Consider the following 18,828-nt stretch of genomic DNA (forward strand, 5'->3'; position numbering starts at 1 on the left):
AAGGTAATTGGCCAGTTGCCCAACCTGCAAAACCAAAACTTTGTTTCTATAATCCTGTGACGTCAGATCTGTTCAGAAGACCTGCATAACCAAACCTGTGTTTTTATTCTTACATGTGCGTAGTTTTGTTGGATAGCAAGTCATCAGTGATGATAAGAAGCAGAACGTTCCTTCAGCAACAAGATGTGTCTGGAAGGTCCAAAACAGCACGACTTGCACCCCAGAGCATCTACAGGCCTACGACTGCAGCAAACGCTTCCAGGGGTCACAATGAGACAACGGTAGTATTGCCCATGCAAATCACAGACATTACAAAGCCAACGCTGATCGACGTGGATGCGGACACGAATGTGAACGCCCTCTACGATCGGCTTGTGATAGTGACGGCAATATCCGACAACCATATAGTCGAATCAATGGGAATGATCAAATCGGCACAGACTCACATGCCCGATAAACAAATTTATGTTTATAATTTGGGACTCAACAAGAAAAACATCCAAAAGGTAATAAAGTATAAGTGACATTTTTAATGAGAGACTTTGGAACGCTAGGTGGCAGCAGACTTACCAGGGGTGGGTAACACAAAGAGTTAATCGACCCCTGGTATTAAACTTTCCATTGGTGGTGCATTACTGAAAACAATATTGGTATGTCTACTGCCTGAGAGTAAAACATCAAAAAGGTGACAAGAGAGTTTGCCATTTTGTTCTTGGTGTTTCTGTTTCGTTTTGGGGAGACGGAGAGGCGAGAGGTCGTTCAGGAGATTCCCCGCCCCGGAGAAATGTGGTCCCACATAATGGCAAAATGTGTACATGTACAAACTTCTTCTGATAGCGCCCTCTTTTGAAGCATCCTCCTATAATAATAGAGGACGCCTCTCCCGGCGGAAATAATTCCCTTTGACGCCTTTGTGGCAGGGGAGTCTGTTCCACATAAGGCGAACGGTAAAAAGGTGAAGAGATAAAGAAAAAGAAAGAAAAAAAAAAGGGGGGGGGGGGAAAAACACGCGAGTATTGTCCGTCATACCACTCTTGCAAAGAGTCATAATTATGGTGGACAACTCTTTTTAGAGGAAAGACGGGTACTTTCAACGAGTCATAGAGTAAAGTTCTTTACAATTTCACTAAAAAAGAGTGATACGTGACGTTCAATCTCAAAAGAGCGAAACTGGCATCACAAAACAGTGAACAAAATACCTTCTTTTTTTTTTTTCTTTTTTTACGTAAGAGTATAGACACATGCTGCTATCTTTGATGACGCACAATGGAAACGTGTCCGAGTGCTGCGCACAATGCACTCTCAGCCAATGATGGCTCTTCACACGTGCAACCGTTTCATCAGCGATGCCAATGGTAATATTTAAGTTTCTGTTTCCTTATACTATAGTTGAACTCCGTTTGCAACGTACACGTGCGTGGGTTCGACTTCTCCAAGTACCCGCCTCACGTCAGGAATCTGAATACGATGGTGTGGAAGGTTGTTATAATGCGCGTAAGTATAAAATAGATGCGCTTGTTTCTGCAAATAAAAAAAACCATTATATTTGTTTCATGAAAAATCACCTTTCACGGCAAGGCAACGGTCGCTTCAAGGTGGGGGCTTTACCTATTACTGATTTGGGCCGTCAACCCAAGGAGCACGCTGCCATCTACGGAGCTGGAACAGGGTTCCCCTTTTGACAGTCAGTTAGGATTGGCAAGGGGATGTCATCCACTGGGGCCAGGCTGGTAGAGCGGCCGGAGCACATACTAATATAAACAACTTTCAGGGCGGACACCAATAAGCCATTTTGAGATAATCATGGCTGCATTCTCCCCATGGCTCTTCTCCACTTTGACCCCCTGTCCTTAGAGTCCCTTGCAATGACTTCAGGCAGTTCAAAGCCATTTGACACAGTAGAGCTCTGTCACGACTTGCGCGGTTGGCCAACAGGTGTGGGCCCCCCCTCACCTTGTTGAACACCTCCTCTTGACCCAGTTTAAATCCTTCTTTCTCCCCCACATGGCCAAACCACCGTCAGCCTGTGCCTCCTTAATACGGTGCCGATCCCCTCCTCTCCTCCTTCTCACTGACAGCACGTCAGCCAGGCAAAAAAAAAACACCACACATCCACCTGATCATTCCCATCATCTCTCCTCGTTCCATCTGCTAATTATTTATTTTTCCTTTGCTTTTTGTTTTCAAACTTACAGGAGACATTGGCCGAGTTTGGTACTATCTTCTACGGCGATGCATCCGTCCGCTTCAAGGGACCATTGAGTAAAATCATGCCGTACCTTTATCTCCATCACGGCTTTATGGCACATCTGCTCGGCTTTGACCCGAAAATCACCGGGGAAATTCCACACTACTACTACATGACACACGAAGGGATGTTCAAAGAAATGGGTCTGGATAAAAACGACTTCTACAATGTCACAAAGTCCGATGCGCCTTATTTCAGCTTTGGGCGGCTCCTACTCGCGAACAGTACCGTGTTGTGGGAGAAGTTGCTCAACCCTGTCTTAGAATGTGCGTTAAAGCCACAGTGCATTGCACCGGAGGGTTCTAAGAGGAATAATCACCACTATGACCAGTCTCTGGCGGCTATAGTTATATATAAGAACATGAGAAATGAGTGGACTGAAGATAATCACCACACCAAGCAGTATGACACGGTGATTGAAATAAAACGGTCGAAAAATGATGGTGATGGGGTTAAAATGTGCTAAATGAATGCGCCTAATACTGTGTGGCCCTTTCTGAAACCACGGCTTCAGGTTCGGCTCAGGCCTGCTTGACCCTGCGGATGTTGCCAATTATAAGGTGCTAAATAATTGGGTCCGATAATTCATCACTGCAATTATACCTATCTTTCTGAAAGTTTGTATACATGTATACTCAGTGCCTTGAGTACCTTGTTTGGTAGATACGTGCACTACATGTATATAAGACTTCGATATTATTGTTATTATTTTTGCTACGCGCTCAGGGCTTCAGACGAGAGGATAGACTTGATTGAAGCCCCGTTCTCATGCGAGAGGTCCCTAATGTGTAGCTATCGTGGTCCCGCGTGCGGAACAGGTTGGGGAATGCAGAGCATCACAAAATAATTGTTTTCTGGCGATGGTATGGGATTGGGACTTGAGTCAAGTCTAACGAGAGGACGGAGCCTGAAGCCGAATCTAAAGCCGAAGCGTGGTTTCGAAAAGGACTAGTTTCAAATAGATGTATATGATAAAAATGGAAACGTGCACACCGGGCTGTGCACATCTCTCAGCCAATGATAGTACATTTCTTCAAATATGGTGGCCAATTACGTCATGTACAATCCCTCTGTTGACACATATTCCAGACCCCCACATAGGGGGTGGGGCGTGGAGCAATCAAGTCCATTTATTGATGCAGGGCCCATTTTTATATAGAGTTGCTTGCAGAAAAGGTAGCTTAGTGACAAAGTGTTGCTTGCCAGGCAGTAAAGGGATACCAGCCAAACTACCACATGTAAACTTCGTGACTGGTGTCTTGCTCATTTCTGTTAAGCAGAAAACTGTTAAGCAATTATGTAAATTTAACATCTATCACATATATATTCATATTAATATTTCATTATACTTTCACCAATTTGTGTTTAACTATTATCTTATATTGTTGGTTTTAAACCATACCTTCTAAATATATAAACATGAGCTGAAATCCAACTGTCAAATGAAAAAGTGCTTTTCAAACACCATGAAAATAAATACAAATTTGAAAAAAATACAATCTAAATACACTGAAAAGATATGTAAACAATTTAAACTAAAATAGGAACACAATGCATTTCTGTACGTTTTAAAGGCACTGTACACGTTTGGTAGTTCTCAAAGACCAGTCTTCTCACTTGGTGTATCCAAACATAAGCATAAAGTAACAAGCCTGTGTAAATTTGAGCTAAATTGGTCATCGAAATTGCGAGAAAATGATGAGAGATAAAACACCCTCGTTGGACGAATTTATGTGCTTTCAGGTAGGAATAAAAGACTTCGGGTTAGAAGTCTTATAATATTTTAGTGAGAAATTAACTCTTTCTCAAAATCCTTGCTACAATAGAGGGAGCCGTTCCTCACAATTTGTTATACTATCAACAGCTCTCCAATGTTCGTTACCAAGTCATATTTTAAGTGAATATTTGTTTTGAGTAATTACCAAACGTGTACCTTCCCTTTAAGCTGCAGCTCTATGAAGTGGGGCCATGGCAAACCCCTAAACTGTTTTGTTTTAACGTGAGGTTTTGACTCGCCTTTCTGTTGTGCCTGGCTTGATTTGGCTGGTTCATTGTAGTCTTGAAGTCAAGACGGTAATTTTTAAGCGCGGTGTGTAGTTACAGCGCGGTGTAGCTACGGGGACGGTACACTCATCCTCGATCCCAGTATGTGAGTCAGTTAGAGCTGCTACGACCGTTGCATGTGTATAATCGCACTGGGACTGTTGCATGAACGGCGGACAAATAGGCAGCGCCTAACGACTTGTCATCAAGTCTAGGTTCATTGTGCCTCTACCTACTGATCGATAATGCTGTATATTATTTGTGTTTCTAGTAAGACAATTTGCCGCCAGATGCTCTGCATGGGACTTAAAAATTATTTACATAAAATAAATGAATGTTTTTAATCTTGTTATTGTAGACAGCAGTGTGAAATAAAAGTCACCACTCACTTAAAATAGTTACAAGTTCTTTAAAGATAATAAGTTTAATGAGAAATACACATAAAATTTGTCCTTTTTTTAAACAAAAAAATGTAAAAAAGAAAAGAAAAAAGGATGCGGCTTCAAAAAAAGGTCGAGGGAGGGGACGCTTAACTGGTATATATTTGTTTGGGCCTTATTCACTTTCCTGTTTTGTCCTAGGTCTAGTAACTTTTCTTTGCTCTGTACGATCTATTGCAACTGAAGTTCTGCTCAGAAGACCGTATGTTGTATACATGTAATTGTTTTTGTTTTTAAATACAAGTCTTTTGAATATTTTTTCCCCCTATTTCATTGTGTCTCGTATAATGATAGGTCTAGTATCTTTATTATATACTATCTTTGTTCGGTAGATCTTCTTTATAATTATTTGTGTGCATTTTGCGATATGTCCTGTTGAAAATTAAAAATTTTGTGGTTTAAAAACTTTATTGCCATTAATTGTTAGAGTGATTACAAAACGTAAACCTCTCCCCTAAACCTTAACAATAAGGGATGCCATTATTTTTAACTTGGCAAAAAAAACAACCAACATTTCTACATCATTTCATGTTTATTCTCGCGGACAAACCTATCCTTAAAATCAGTGGACACTATTGGTAATTACACAAAATAATTATTAGCATAAAACCTTTCTTGGTGACGAGAGGATGATGGTATAAAACATTGTGAGAAACGGCTCCCTCTGAAGTGCCATAGTTTTCGAGAAAGAAGTAATTTTCCACGAATTTGATTTCGAGACCTCGGATTTAGAACTTGAGGTCTCGAAATCAACCATCTAAACGCACACAACTTCGTGTGACAAGGGCGTTTTCTTCTTTCATTATTATCTCGCAACTTTAATGATCAATTGAGCTCAAATTTTCACAGGTTAGTTATTTTATGCATATATTGAGATACACCAACTGTGAAGGCTAGTCTTTGACAATTACCAATAGTGTCCACTGCCTTTAAAAAATGAAGTCTTCAAGTCGGAGCTGACAAGTGCCAACCAAATTCCTAATGAGCCTACTTGATATTTCAGGTTTTGATACATTTTGCGGATCAAGTGTTTGGCCATTTATGAATCCCTACTCACTCTGAATGAAGATGTTGTAAAACAATTTACCTGTAGAAGTTTCAGTTTCATTAATCAATAAGTGGTTTAGGTTAAAAACAAAAAGTGAAAATCACAGAGCAATGTTTTCAGGAGAGTTGCGTAAATCCGCTGTACAAATAATTGTTGTCTCACAAAACACAAAAATTCTTTTCATGAAACAGTATTTATAATTTCTCAAAAAATACAGCACCTCAGCCAGTAATATTATAAGGAAAGCTTTCCACCATCATGATCTTTAAAGGCACTTGACACCTTTGGTAGAGACCAGGACCCAATTTCATGGCTCTGCTTACCATAAGCACAGAATTGGCGCTTACAGAAGCAGGGAATTCTGCGCTTACGGCAAGCGTATTTCACGGGTTAGCAGCGAATTTGGGCTTCAGGTTACTAGACATTCTACGCTTACAAGGCAAGCGCAGAAATTCAGCGCTTGCACGTAAGCGGGGAATCGCGATCGTAAGCGCAGAATTCGGCAGTAAGCAGAGCTATGAAATTGGGCCCAGTATTCTCACATGGTGTATCCCAACATATGCATAAAGTAACAAATCTGTGCAAATTTGGAATAGATTGGTCATTGAAGTTGCAAGAGAATAATGAAAGAAAAAACACCCTTGTTGCACAAAATTGATGTGCTTTCACACTGGGGCAAACCCCCTTCTCTTTATTGATAAGTGCACTGGGTCCTTTACGTGCGATGCCCAACACACTCGACCAACGGCTATTTGTGTCCCATCCGAAGGACGAAGCATCATGGTTAAGTGTCTTGCTTAAGGATACAAGTGTCACGAATGGGACTCGAACCGACACTCTGCTGATCAGAAACACCAGAGTTGAATTTGGTGCTCTTAACTGAGAACCGGAATTGAAAAAGAAGTCTTTGAAGTTTTGAACAAGAAGTTGAGCAGGATACACCAGTGTTCTCCCTTATAAGTGCTTCGCTGGCCTGAAACAACCTTCTACGTAGAGGAGACCAAAGAAAACAAAACAACTATGGTATCTTGCTCAAGGGCACAAGTGGCGAGTCCGGTGCTCTTAACCTTTTTATAAAATCATACATGGTGCTGGAAGCGACCAACGGTGGGCATGACCAAGGTGATGTATCCCAGTGTACATTACCTTTCATGATGTATGAAGCTATACACAAACAACAACAATGCGCATTCTATGGGAAATGTGCACCTAGTAATATTATTATTATGGTACTTGAATTTCCTAGCAACGCACCTGTAAGAATCCGCACTGTGTTCCTGTGGTAACATCAAGAGTCACATTTACAAGGACTAGCCTTGTTTTGCCGGATTTCAAAACTTGTATTTTACCCAAGTATCCTTCTGCCACTTATTCACTGTTTCTCATTGTGTCTTAATAGCATATGTGCTGTTTGGACTAGTGGTACGGGTAGTCTTTTGTCGTTTTCTACCTTCTAAGTCGATAGTTGTAAAAGACTCTCAAAGTTTGGCGTGCAGACAATTCTGTTTTTCACGTGTCCCAATCGGATCATTTCACCTGAACGCTCATCGTCGTCAAGCCTAAGTGACATCACATCCTGAATTTAAACAAGATACAAAAGAAACGATAATAATAGAGACACGCAATGCAAGTGTTGTGTTATGACTGTTAAAGAACCCAGAGCACTTATTGAATAGAAGGGGTTTTCCCCTGTGTTACTCGCTGTGTCGGCTGTATGCCCCGTAGGACCTTGTAAACCCATAAGGTGCTAAATAATTGGGTCTCAGAACGTATCACTGCAATAACTTATCTTTCTGAAAGTTTATAATCTCAGCGCCAAGGGTTCCTTGTTTGGTAGATACGTGCACTATATAAGACTTTGATACTATTATTATTATTATTGTTATATAGCGCTCAAATCCGTCACTCAGTGCACTAACGGGGCTCGTACATTATCACCCCAGTTTATTTTTTCATTCCTTAAACGATTTCAGCTCCCAGGAGAGTAAACAACCTGTGCTGGCAAGAAATAGTGCACTATGTTAAATCAGGAACCATCACTGCCCTCACAGGTACCTATTTACTCCTGGGTGGAGAGAAGCAACTATAGTTTTAACTATAATTGCTTCTCTCCACCCAGTGTCTTGTTAAAGGACATAAGTGTCACGACCAGGAATCGAACCCACACTCTGGTGAACAAAAACACCAGAGCTTGAGTCTGGTGCTAATACACTACACCCAATTAGAAGAAGTATTTCCTGACTGTTGCAGTAAAACCTAAATACAGGCGGCACTCATTATAAAGAGTACTGTTAAAGGAAAGTTTCAGAATTGGTAAGAAACAAAAAATTGTGAAGATCACAGATTAACATAAAACTTACACGGTCTATGGATGATAGAAGAAAACATCCCTTGAAATATTTCTGTCTGAAATTTCATATTTGATGAGAAATAAATAATCTAAATTCTCATTCTTGAGTTTATCGCTCAGTGAGCGTTTTATTCATTTTTGTTTTGGCATCGATGCAATGCAAAATTTGTAATACATTTTTCACTTTTTTCTCGTGACCTAGATGGCCGATCGATCTCAAACTTTTACAGGTTTTTCAGTTCGTGTATATGGTGGATTACATAAAAAATTTTTGCTAGCAAAACCAATGGACACTTGCTATGAAATATGCTAATTACATTCACGCATGCGTACATACCCTGTTGGTTGGCAAACACCATAGAGTTGTGCACTAAGCAAATGCGCAATCGCATCTGCGTCACGCACCCATTAGCCGTGTACAAAACAGGGTGATGTTCCCTCATTTTGCCAACCAAAACATAAGTGCGCATGTGCTATGTGCAATTTACATATTTCATGGGCAGGGTCTATTTTGTAATGTTCGTTTAAGAAAAGGTTCTCTGCTTTTAAAGAGTATACATTGTATTCTGAATTCCCGAATCTCATTTCGGTTTTGTGTGTTTTTGATATGCCCATATAGGTGTGATAAAGCGCTATAAACAAGAACGTACTATTATTATTATGAATAAAGATACTTGAATTTCATAGCAACGCACCTGTAAGAATCCGCACTGTGTTCCTGTGGCAACATCAAGAGTCACGTTTCCAAGGACAAACCTTGTTTTGCCGGATTTCAAAACTTGCATTTTACCCAAGTATCCTTCTGGCAGACTCTGTAGGGTACACTTGACTGGTTTATTGTCCTGTTTTTGAAAAGAAATATAATTTACCATGTTTAATCTCCTGTTTAACGTGCTGTTTAAAGGAACACGTTTTCTTGGATCGGACGAGTTGGTCTTTGAAAAGCGTTATTTGTCACCATTTGTTAAAAAATGCATATGGTTAGAAAGACTAACACGGTCGACCATTTATGGGAGTCAAATTGTTGACTCCCATAAATGGCCGACCGTGTTAGTTCGCAAAGTAAAAGGAAAACCTTGCAATTTCGAGGCAAACTTGTGTGGATCATTGTATTCTACTTTTAAAACATCTTTCTAACAATATGCATTTTATAACAAACGGTTACAAACGCTTTTTAAAGATCAACTCGACCGATCCAAGGCAAGGTGTTCCTTTAAAGGCACTGCAGCCGATTTCACAAAAAGCTAAGATTAATCCTATCTCGAGTTATGGGTTCAATACATCCCAACGTCTCCGTATGTGGAACTGAACTCGTCCCAAGTCCTAAGGTTAATCCTAAGTTACGAAGAGTTTAGTGAAATCGATGGCTGGACACTATTGGTACTCAAAACAATTGTTAGCATTAAAATTTACTTGGTAATGAGTATGGGGAGCTGTTGATAGTATACAACATTGTGAGAAACGGCTCCCTCTCAAGTAACATAGTTTTTGAGAAAGAGGTAATTTCTTACTCAAATTTATTTTAATTGAATTTGAGACTTAGTTGAGGTCTCGAATTCAAGCGTCTGACCAATTGAGTTCAAATTTTCACATGTTTTTACCATGTTCAACATTGACATTTATAATTCAATTTAGCTTTTTCAACTGGAAAAGACAAGAAAAGAAGGAGTAATTGGGAGATTTCTATTCACAGATCATAAGCTTAGACTGTACAATACAATACAATTATTGTACAACAAAACTTTATTGTCCCTGCATGGGAAATGCCTTTGGACTTTTTGTTTTAGTTTTTACATAAACACACACCAAGATAAAATACCTGTGTTAAAAAGGGGTTAAAGCCATTGGACACTTTCGGAACAGAAAAAAAAAAAAAGTTCACAGATTTACAAATAACTTACAGGGTTTACAGAAGGTAATGGTGAAAGACCTCTCTTGAAATATTATTCCATGAAATGCTTTACTTTTTGAGAAAACATTAAAAAAATTATTAATTCTCGATATCGAGAATTACAGATTTATTTTAAACACATGTCATGACACGGCGAAACGTGCGGAAACAAGGGTGGGTTTTCCCGTTATTTTCTCCCGACTCAGATGACCGATTGAGCCTAAATTTTCACATGTTTGTTATTGTTGTTTTACACAAAGTGTGGGCCTTTGGACAATACTGTTACCTACCGAAAGTGTCCAATGGCTTTAAATTGTATAATAGAGAAAGTGTAGGCCTAAACAAAAAGTTAAAAAGTGAACCATAGAGAGATAAAAAGGCAGTTACTGAAAAAAGTAAACCATACAACAACAAGTATAGTAAAAAGGCAATAACAACAATGGAGTTAGAACCAAAAAGATACTACAGCTCACCGTTCCAGCTGCCTAATGTATAAACTTAATGGCAGCCGGAACAAACATACCTCAGGGTTCTGACGGCTCTTTGAAGAAAATGATTACTTCTAGGGCTTTTCTGGAATTTCAAATGCAGCAGGTGTGAGCTATCGGAACTAATGAATAAGATTCAAAGATTTGAAAGCAGTTTATTTTTAGAATGATTCACCTCTTTTGACTTCTTGTGACTATCTGTGTCTGCTGTTGTCGTTCCTGGTTCTTGTTTAAACTTTGGCCTTTGCTCTTCATCATCCTTTGTCATTGCCTGACCAGGTAGTGTATCCGGAAACTGGAAAAATATAAGTTCACCCTCAGATTTTGTCCGACTGCCAAATATGGAGGCACACGTTGTCCTCTCTGGTATGAATTTTGTGCTGGCCTTTGGTTGTATGGCGATTTTTTCAAGAGAAGGTTTTGTTTCTGATTCTGGCATTTCTACATCCTCTCCAGCGTCCGGTTCTTTTTTAATTTCTAAAATAAAGAACGTTATAAATTATCATAGAGTTTAGAATCTACAATAAGCACACATTTAGAAAATACTTAAATAATTAATCAGAAAAAACCGAGCTGTGACAATATTTTTTACATGTTAAGAAAAGGCAAAGTAACAGGAACCCCCCCCCCCTAAAATTTGTTTTTGATGAAGTGACCAGGGGTGGATTTCACAAGGGCTTTAGACTAGTCTTATCTCCAGTTAGGACGATTAAAGTTTTTAATATCTCCTGGGACTAGTCTTAGAAAGTAATTAACTAGTGAATTAGGCAGGCTAAAAAGGGGTCATCTGTGGCGAAAAAGGAGGAGGCAAAGGGTTATTAGGGTTTCCTTCTTGGATGCTCAGACCATGGGGTTGATTGGTACGAAGGCGCCTTATCCACAGTTTCTCCCTAGTTTATCCCTATCCTTAGTCTCTTAGTGGCTACCTAGTAAAGGGTAATTAGTTGTTTCCTTCTTGGATGCTAAGACCATTGGGGTTGAGAGGTCTGAAGGCGCATTGTCCACAGTTTCTCCCTAGTTTATCCCTATCCTAAGTCTCTTAGTGGCTACCTAGTAAAGGGTAATTAGTTGTTTCCTTCTTGGATGCTAAGACCATTGGGGTTGAGAGGTCTGAAGGCGCATTGTCCACAGTTTCTCCCTAGTTTATCCCTATCCTAAGTCTCTTAGTGGCTACCTAGTAAAGGGTAATTAGTTGTTTCCTTCTTGGATGCTCAGACCATGGGGTTGATTGGTACGAAGGCGCCTTATCCACAGTTTCTCCCTAGTTTATCCCTATCCTTAGTCTCTTAGTGGCTACCTAGTAAAGGGTAATTAGTTGTTTCCTTCTTGGATGCTAAGACCATTGGGGTTGAGAGGTCTGAAGGCGCATTGTCCACAGTTTCTCCCTAGTTTATCCCTATCCTAAGTCTCTTAGTGGCTACCTAGTAAAGGGTAATTAGTTGTTTCCTTCTTGGATGCTAAGACCATTGGGGTTGAGAGGTCTGAAGGCGCATTGTCCACAGTTTCTCCCTAGTTTATCCCTATCCTAAGTCTCTTAGTGGCTACCTAGTAAAGGGTTATTAGTTGTTTCCTTCTCGGATGCTAAGACCATTGGGGTTGAGAGGTCTGAAGGCGCATTATCCACAGTTTCTCCCTAGTTTATCCCTATCCTAAGTCTCTTAGTGGCTACCTAGTAAAGGGTAATTAGTTGTTTCCTTCTTGGATGCTAAGACCATTGGGGTTGAGAGGTCTGAAGGCGCATTGTCCACAGTTTCTCCCTAGTTTATCCCTATCCTAAGTCTCTTAGTGGCTACCTAGTAAAGGGTAATTAGTTGTTTCCTTCTTGGATGCTAAGACCATTGGGGTTGAGAGGTCTGAAGGCGCATTGTCCACAGTTTCTCCCTAGTTTATCCCTATCCTAAGTCTCTTAGTGGCTACCTAGTAAAGGGTTATTAGTTGTTTCCTTCTCGGATGCTAAGACCATTGGGGTTGAGAGGTCTGAAGGCGCATTATCCACAGTTTCTCCCTAGTTTATCCCTAGTTTATTTTACTCCCTCCCTAGTTCTCTCTGGTTTATTGCCTCCTCCTTTTTCGCCACAGATGACCACTTTTTAGCCTGCCTAATTCACTAGTTAATTACTTTCTAGGACTAGTCCCAGGAGACTAGTGTTTGATTTTTCCCTGAGGGAGGAAAACCGGATAGTCTGGAAAACCCTTGTGGCCCCGATCGGGAATCGTACCGGGGTCACCTTGGGGAGAGGCGAGCGCTTTACACACAAGCCAACCGTGCCACCAGTTATGTTACCAATGAGTAAATTCTTACCTTTTTTTTCCTCCTCACATTCCATCTTTATTTCTGCGTCTTGTTTGTGTTCCTTCTTCAAGGACAACGCCGCCACCAACGGTAGATGTATCGGGCAGTATTGATTTTCCGCATAATCCCCATCCAACTCACTCACAAACTAAACATTGCAAAAAAAATGATTAAGGTGTCATGGCCGAGTGTTTTAGAGAATTGAGTTCAAGTTGTAGTGGTTAAGTCATCAGAGTATGGGTTCGAATCCCGGTCATGACACTTATGTCTAGGTGACCTGGCTGAGTGGTTAGAGCATCGAGCTCAAGCACCAGTGGTAAGGTCATTGGAGTGTGGGTTCGAATCCCAATCATGACACTTCGTAATGTCTGTGTGTCATGGCCGAGTGTTTTAGAGCATCGAGTTCAAGTTCTAGTGGTTAAGCCATCAGAGTGTGGGTTTGAATCCTGGTCATGTCACTTGTGTCCTTGAGCAAGATGCTTTACTATAATTGCTTCTCTTTACCCAGGGGTATACATGGGTGCCTCCAGGGCGATATACTCTCCAGGGAGCTTGGAAAGATTCAAGAAATGTTATTTGCCCATTGAACAGGGCATTAATGCAAAGCACATTGATACTTTGTATCTTAACTTGTACTAATATTATTTAAAAGTGGTGTAAGCCAATCTCCTCGAACGAAACAAACTCAGTTAAATTATCTACTCTGTTTATTTCTTCCGTTTGGAAAAAGTACAATTTTCTTACGTCATCTCTGAGAATTTCTTTCATCCTCTTAGAGTCTTCCTCCGTCATTTTATCTCTTTTGATTGGCCGAGAAGAAGATGATGATTTACTGTCCCCTCCTCCTCCAAGATAACCACTGCCCCCTCCTACTGCCGGACAAAAACAAACAAGAGATTTAATTTTTGTTAATTTATTATTTTTCACAAAATTCGGAAAAGGACTTGGTGTACTTTCAGGCCGGTATGCTTCGTTTTTGAAAGGACAAGGGCACCAAGGAATTTTCTCCAATGAAACTTCCACTGTAGCAACAAGGCAATGGCAAGGGCATGGAGGCGATCGCATTCTTTCCCTTTGTGAAGTGTCAGGCCTGAGTATACAGTACTAAACATACTTCGGTGTTTGGGTAAAAACAAACTAAATTAATTTGTTGTGGTACCGGCTGCTAACACAAAGAATTTAAACTGCCTCTAGCCACCGGGATTGCTCGGTTGAAAGAAATCTCCAGCAAAGATTGCGGGTTCAAATCCCAGCAAGTGATTTACCTACGGATTCCTTTTAAAGAACTTGAGGAAATATTGAGTACACACATTCACAAATACCTAAGACAGTTTCGCTATTCCTACATTCCTATTGGTGGAGAGCGCGTCACGTGGGGGTGTTTAAACCTTTGATAATGACCAGTAAAAAGTGTTAAAACATGGGCGTGACACGCGAGCTTGCACCTGTGCTTATAAGACAGTTTCTTCATTCCTATTGGTCGAGAGCAATGGCCGGGACAGTTGTGCCACATCACACGATACGCGCGATGCGCACAGCATTCCCTTATAAGAAGTTGTTTACACAAGGGCTTTACCATTTCATAGCTGGAGGGGTGTTGTGTTGACAGAAATCATTGAACAATTATAATTTTTGAATTTATTTTACTTTTTGACAAAAAGTGTTGATGTTTTTTGACCAAAAAGGTACTTATGAATGGGAATCAAAGTGTGTTGAATCAGTTTTCAACTAGTGGTTTAAACCCGCCGACACCTAGTTCTTGATAATTAACCTCGACTTCGTCTCGGTAAAACTATCAAGAACCAGGCCTCGTTGGGTTTAAACCACTAGTTGAAAACCTCTTCACCACACATTGATTCCCTTATTGGTGTAAGGGTTGAAAACAAATTAAATTCTTTATCCCCAATGCAAAAACAACATTCATTTTAAATTGTTACGGTACCCACTGCTAACACAATTCAAACTACCTCTGACCAACGGGCTCGCTCGGTGGTCGAGTGGTTAGACGGTTAGACAAAGTGCAGGATTAATATAAAGAGTAAAGTGTTACGAGTACTGTAAATATAAGTTTTGAATTGTAAAGAGAAGGGGTTCGCCCCGGTGTTCCTCGTCTGATCAGAAGTATATTTTGACACAGCACCTTGTTTACCATTACAAGGTGCTACACAAAAACAAAGCTCCACATATCTTGCATGGCAAAATACTGAGCGCTTTGGGGTATGCTGGTATAATTACTATTTTATAATTATTTGTTAACAATAAGTTCTTAATAGTCAAACTTTCCATTGAATATACATGCCTTTTTTTGTTTGGTCTAGCAGGGCCTTGCTCAAAGATAGAAAAAAAAAGAAAAAAAAAAAAAGAGTGAGATTGAATGGTTTTAAAGCAATTGGACACTTTGGGTAAACAGTTATGTCCAAGGCCCACACTTCACGTATCACAACTTCTTTATAAAATAACAAACCTGTGAAAATGTAGGCTCAACCGGTCATCGGAGTCAGGAGAAACTCACAGAAAAACCCACCCTTGTTTCCGCACGTTTCGACGTGTCATGACATGTGTTTACAATAAATTTGTAATTCTCGATATCGAGATTTGATATTGTTTTAATGTTTTCTCAAAAAGTATAAAGCATTTCATGGAATAATATTTCAACAGAAGTCTTTCACCATTACCTTCTGTAAACCCTTTAAGTTATTTGTAAATCTGTGAACTTTTAATTATTTTTCTGTACCGAAAGTGTCCAACGGCTTTAAAACCAGAGTCCCAGAGGGGCAAGGAAAGAAAAGATACCACTACGCTTGTACACCAACTGGACTACTTTACTAATCTTTACCCTCAAACTTTCCATTGAATATACATTACATGTATGTACATGACTTTTTTGCTTAAAGGCAGTGGACACTAATGGTAATTTCTCGAAATAATTATTAGCATAAAATCTTACTTTGTAACTAGTAATGGGGAGAGGTTGATAGTATAAAACATTGTGAGAAACTGCTCCCTCTGAAGTAACGTAGTTTTCAAGAAAGAAGTAAGCCTCAGATTTAGAATTTGAGGTCTCAAAATCAAGCATCTGAAAGCACAGAACTTCGGGTGACAAGGGCGTTTTTTTCTTTCATGATTATCTCGCAACTTGGATGACCGATGGAGCTGTGACGACTATTCTTAAAAAATTACCAATAGTGTCCAGTGTCTTTAATAGTAAAACTTTCCATTGAATATACATATACATACCTTTTTTGTTTAGTCTGTCTGCAGGGCCTTGCTCAAAGATAGAGTGGGATTGAATGGTTTCTGGCCGTCCGCGACCTCTGCCTCTCCCACGACCGCCATCACCTCTCCCGGATTTATGACCTCTCTGTCGTGGGGTGTCTGATGATACAGACTCTTTGCTTGTGCTTTATGAAAAGACAAAGTCAATTGGTTACTGACAAATTAATAAATAATAATACCGAATTGTAATGCCCCGTTCATACTTCCTGTAAATCGAAGCGAAATTGACGTGAAATTTACGTCATAACTCTCCTTTTGCAGCGCTATTCGCAAGTGAGTTGAGCAGAGTTGAACTGCTGCGAAATTATTTGTTGCGAATTTGTGACATCAACATTTGCTTCACATTCGCAGGAAGCATGAACCAGGCTTTATGCGAACATACCCATCTGGCTGGGTGCTCAGGGCGTCTGAACAAATCAGCGCTATGAAATTGAGCACCGGTGAGCATTGACAAGGACAAATTCTAACATGTCTTGCTTACCCATCTTTTTGGCTTCTCTCTTTTCTACCAGCTGAAGTGAGGTTAGGCTTGAATGCTTTCTGTAAGAACAAAATGAAAGGTGGCATTGTTTTTGAAATATCACTAAAAATATGGACAGCTTGTGAAACATTTCTGTCAGTTACATTTCTCAAATCAATATTTGTTCTGGGATAATTTTTCCATAATTGCAGTACAAGAAAGTGAAAAGTTTCTTAAATTGTATTTACTATCCAAAGGTGACTTTTTTTTCTTTCTTTATAAATAAGTTTTTTATTTCAATTATAGAATAAAAATAGTTATAAGAGATGTTAAATTTGCATTGGGGATAAAGAATATTGACTTTGGTTTTTACCCACACACCGATGTGTGTGAGCACTGTATACACAGTACTTTCCTGAGTCCTGTGAAAAAATATCACAGGCATAATATAGAATAGAGTTATCTACCAAACGTTTACAGACCCTTTAAAATGATAAGTCATTAGAACAGTTTTAAAAACACCATGCCAATCACAAATTACTGGAAGCAGAAGCATGCAGCATGCAAGGAGCCTGGGCATTCTCTTCTTTTCAAGTACAGCGGGGCGGCACAATTTGCTATGTTTTAGACTAACAATTACAGCGAGGATCAAGCCGAAAACCTGTAAGTATTGCAATCCTATGAAACTGTCGGTTTTTGGTATTTTTAAGAATTTTTTTTAAGGCTTCATCTTGCACAAGGGAAAAATTACAATATCGAGTATATAATTTAATTTTTGATTAATCAATTATTAAAAAAAAACTTACAGCACAAATGTTTATAAATAGATTGACCATAAACAAACCTTCTGTACACCTCCTAGGGTTAGGTCTCTTGCTGGGCGTAAAGATGGGAGACGAGTGCTTGGGTTGACAATACCCCCTCGACGCCCAATTAGCCCTCGAGGAAGGCTTCCTGAGGTATTTCCTGAAGATGGGGATTGTTCTTGCCCAGACATGATGATGTTTTTAACTTATACGTCTTTCTCTCCATCTTTTAAAAAAAAACACAAACAAAAACAGGAAAACATTTAATGGTTTGAACCGAGTGTGGTGGTGGATTGGCCCTGATTACTTCTAGAAACTATAAGGCTCCCCTGTGAGCTCACAGGGGAGCGTTTCTAGAAGTAGGCCCTGATGAGGCTAAGCTATGCTGTAGCCTGTACATACTAGCCAGGACACTGCGGACATGGTCATGGTGACAACTGACATGGACGTGACTGCTGCTTCTGGTCGTACTCACATGCATGCAGTGGTGGCAGCGAAATCTTTATTGATAGTTACAGTTAGTTGTGATAACGTAAGTCGTAACCCTCCTACAGCCGACGTCGGACTATGTATAACTTTTAATTTTATTAACAACAAATAAAGAATGTTCTTAATCTTAATATTAACAGCTGACAGTGATATTCGTGTCATCTTTACCATTAGCCCACCTTGTTGAGCTGTTAATGGCTCCGCTTTTAACATCTGACAGTGATATTCGTGTCATCTTTACCATTAGCCCACCTTGTTGAGCTGTTAATGGCTCCGCTTTTAACATCAGTCTCAGTGATGAGACCGATGTTAAAAGCGGAGCCGTTAACAGCTCAACAAGGAAGGTGGGCTACTTTACCATGTGTTTACTGTTGACTGTACTGTAGTGCTGTTATGTTTTAGTGATTGTTAGTTTGTGTACTGTAAATTAGTGTAATTAATAATAATAAATAAGTTGAGTTTAATTAATAATTACAAATTAATTTCAATATTAAAAAAGTCAATCAAAACCTAGCCCCACTTGTTGTGTGGCCAAGGATAGCTGAATCCTTGGCCACACACAAGTGGGGCTAATCAAAACCATATTGATCATTGATATTTTGAATTTGAATATTACAGTGGAATATATCACTATCTCTGGACTCTACTATGATTTGATTATATAAAACTTACAAACATTAATAAAACCACAACAACATCCTCACCAACACCATCCACAAAATTCAGTAATGGGCGCCGCCATGTTTTTAGTTTAGGGCTAAAGGGCGCCACCAATAGTTGAACACGCGAATCACTGAAGCGTTCCCGATGCAATTTGTACACGTATGCACTAAACACTAGCCTTACATAATAATCGATTCTTACGTGGAAAACTTGGTTAAGGCATACTTGCTAACCACAGAAAAATCATGCTTAGTTAGGAAAAATAAGTTACCAGCCAACATCACATAAAGTAAGTTGATACTTTTGCCACCGGTACCCGCTCATTTCTTGCTC

General features: G+C 39.7%; 2 protein-coding genes across 4 annotated transcripts; one reads left to right on the top strand and one right to left on the bottom strand.

The window, feature by feature from the left end:
- Positions 1-149: 149 nt before the first annotated feature.
- LOC117301712 lies at positions 150-2,714 on the top strand. Its single transcript, XM_033785736.1, has 3 exons — positions 150-506; positions 1,390-1,494; positions 2,196-2,714. Exons 1-3 carry the CDS (start codon positions 150-152, stop codon positions 2,712-2,714), a joined length of 981 nt encoding a protein of 326 aa, XP_033641627.1.
- Positions 2,715-6,417: 3,703 nt separating this feature from the next.
- LOC117301256 (DNA-directed RNA polymerase III subunit RPC4-like) lies at positions 6,418-18,588 on the bottom strand. Of its 3 annotated transcripts, none has more exons than XM_033785130.1 (9): positions 18,505-18,588; positions 17,382-17,569; positions 16,559-16,617; positions 16,039-16,202; positions 13,546-13,670; positions 12,811-12,949; positions 10,684-10,985; positions 8,825-8,971; positions 6,418-7,355 (listed from the first exon to the last, which is right to left on the bottom strand). In XM_033785130.1, exons 2-9 carry the CDS (start codon positions 17,532-17,534, stop codon positions 7,233-7,235), a joined length of 1,212 nt encoding a protein of 403 aa, XP_033641021.1. In that variant the 5' UTR covers positions 17,535-17,569; positions 18,505-18,588; the 3' UTR covers positions 6,418-7,232. The 3 variants fall into 3 exon arrangements, with proteins under 3 accessions (XP_033641021.1, XP_033641019.1, XP_033641020.1); XM_033785128.1 differs by having other exon boundaries at positions 13,546-13,673; XM_033785129.1 differs by having other exon boundaries at positions 13,546-13,673; positions 18,537-18,572.
- Between the last annotated feature and the right edge of the window lie 240 nt (positions 18,589-18,828).

The sequence above is a fragment of the Asterias rubens genome, chromosome 17 (assembly GCF_902459465.1).
Source record: "Asterias rubens chromosome 17, eAstRub1.3, whole genome shotgun sequence".
Lineage (NCBI taxonomy): Eukaryota > Metazoa > Echinodermata > Asteroidea > Forcipulatida > Asteriidae > Asterias > Asterias rubens.

Bases quoted from the DNA above. Each gene is read 5' to 3' on its own strand.
- LOC117301712 (XM_033785736.1), top strand. From the start codon at position 150: ATGATAAGAAGCAGAACGTTCCTTCAGCAACAAGATGTGTCTGGAAGG. The intron at 507-1,389 runs GTAATAAAGTAT...CTTATACTATAG, and splicing joins ACAAGAAAAACATCCAAAAG to TTGAACTCCGTTTGCAACGT. The intron at 1,495-2,195 runs GTAAGTATAAAA...TCAAACTTACAG, and splicing joins GGAAGGTTGTTATAATGCGC to GAGACATTGGCCGAGTTTGG.
- LOC117301256 (XM_033785128.1), bottom strand. From the start codon at position 17,534: ATGTCTGGGCAAGAACAATCCCCATCTTCAGGAAATACCTCAGGAAGC. The intron at 12,950-13,545 runs GTAAGAAAATTG...TGCAATGTTTAG, and splicing joins AAGAAATTCTCAGAGATGAC to TTTGTGAGTGAGTTGGATGG. The intron at 10,986-12,810 runs GTAAGAATTTAC...TCTTTATTTTAG, and splicing joins ATGTGAGGAGGAAAAAAAAG to AAATTAAAAAAGAACCGGAC.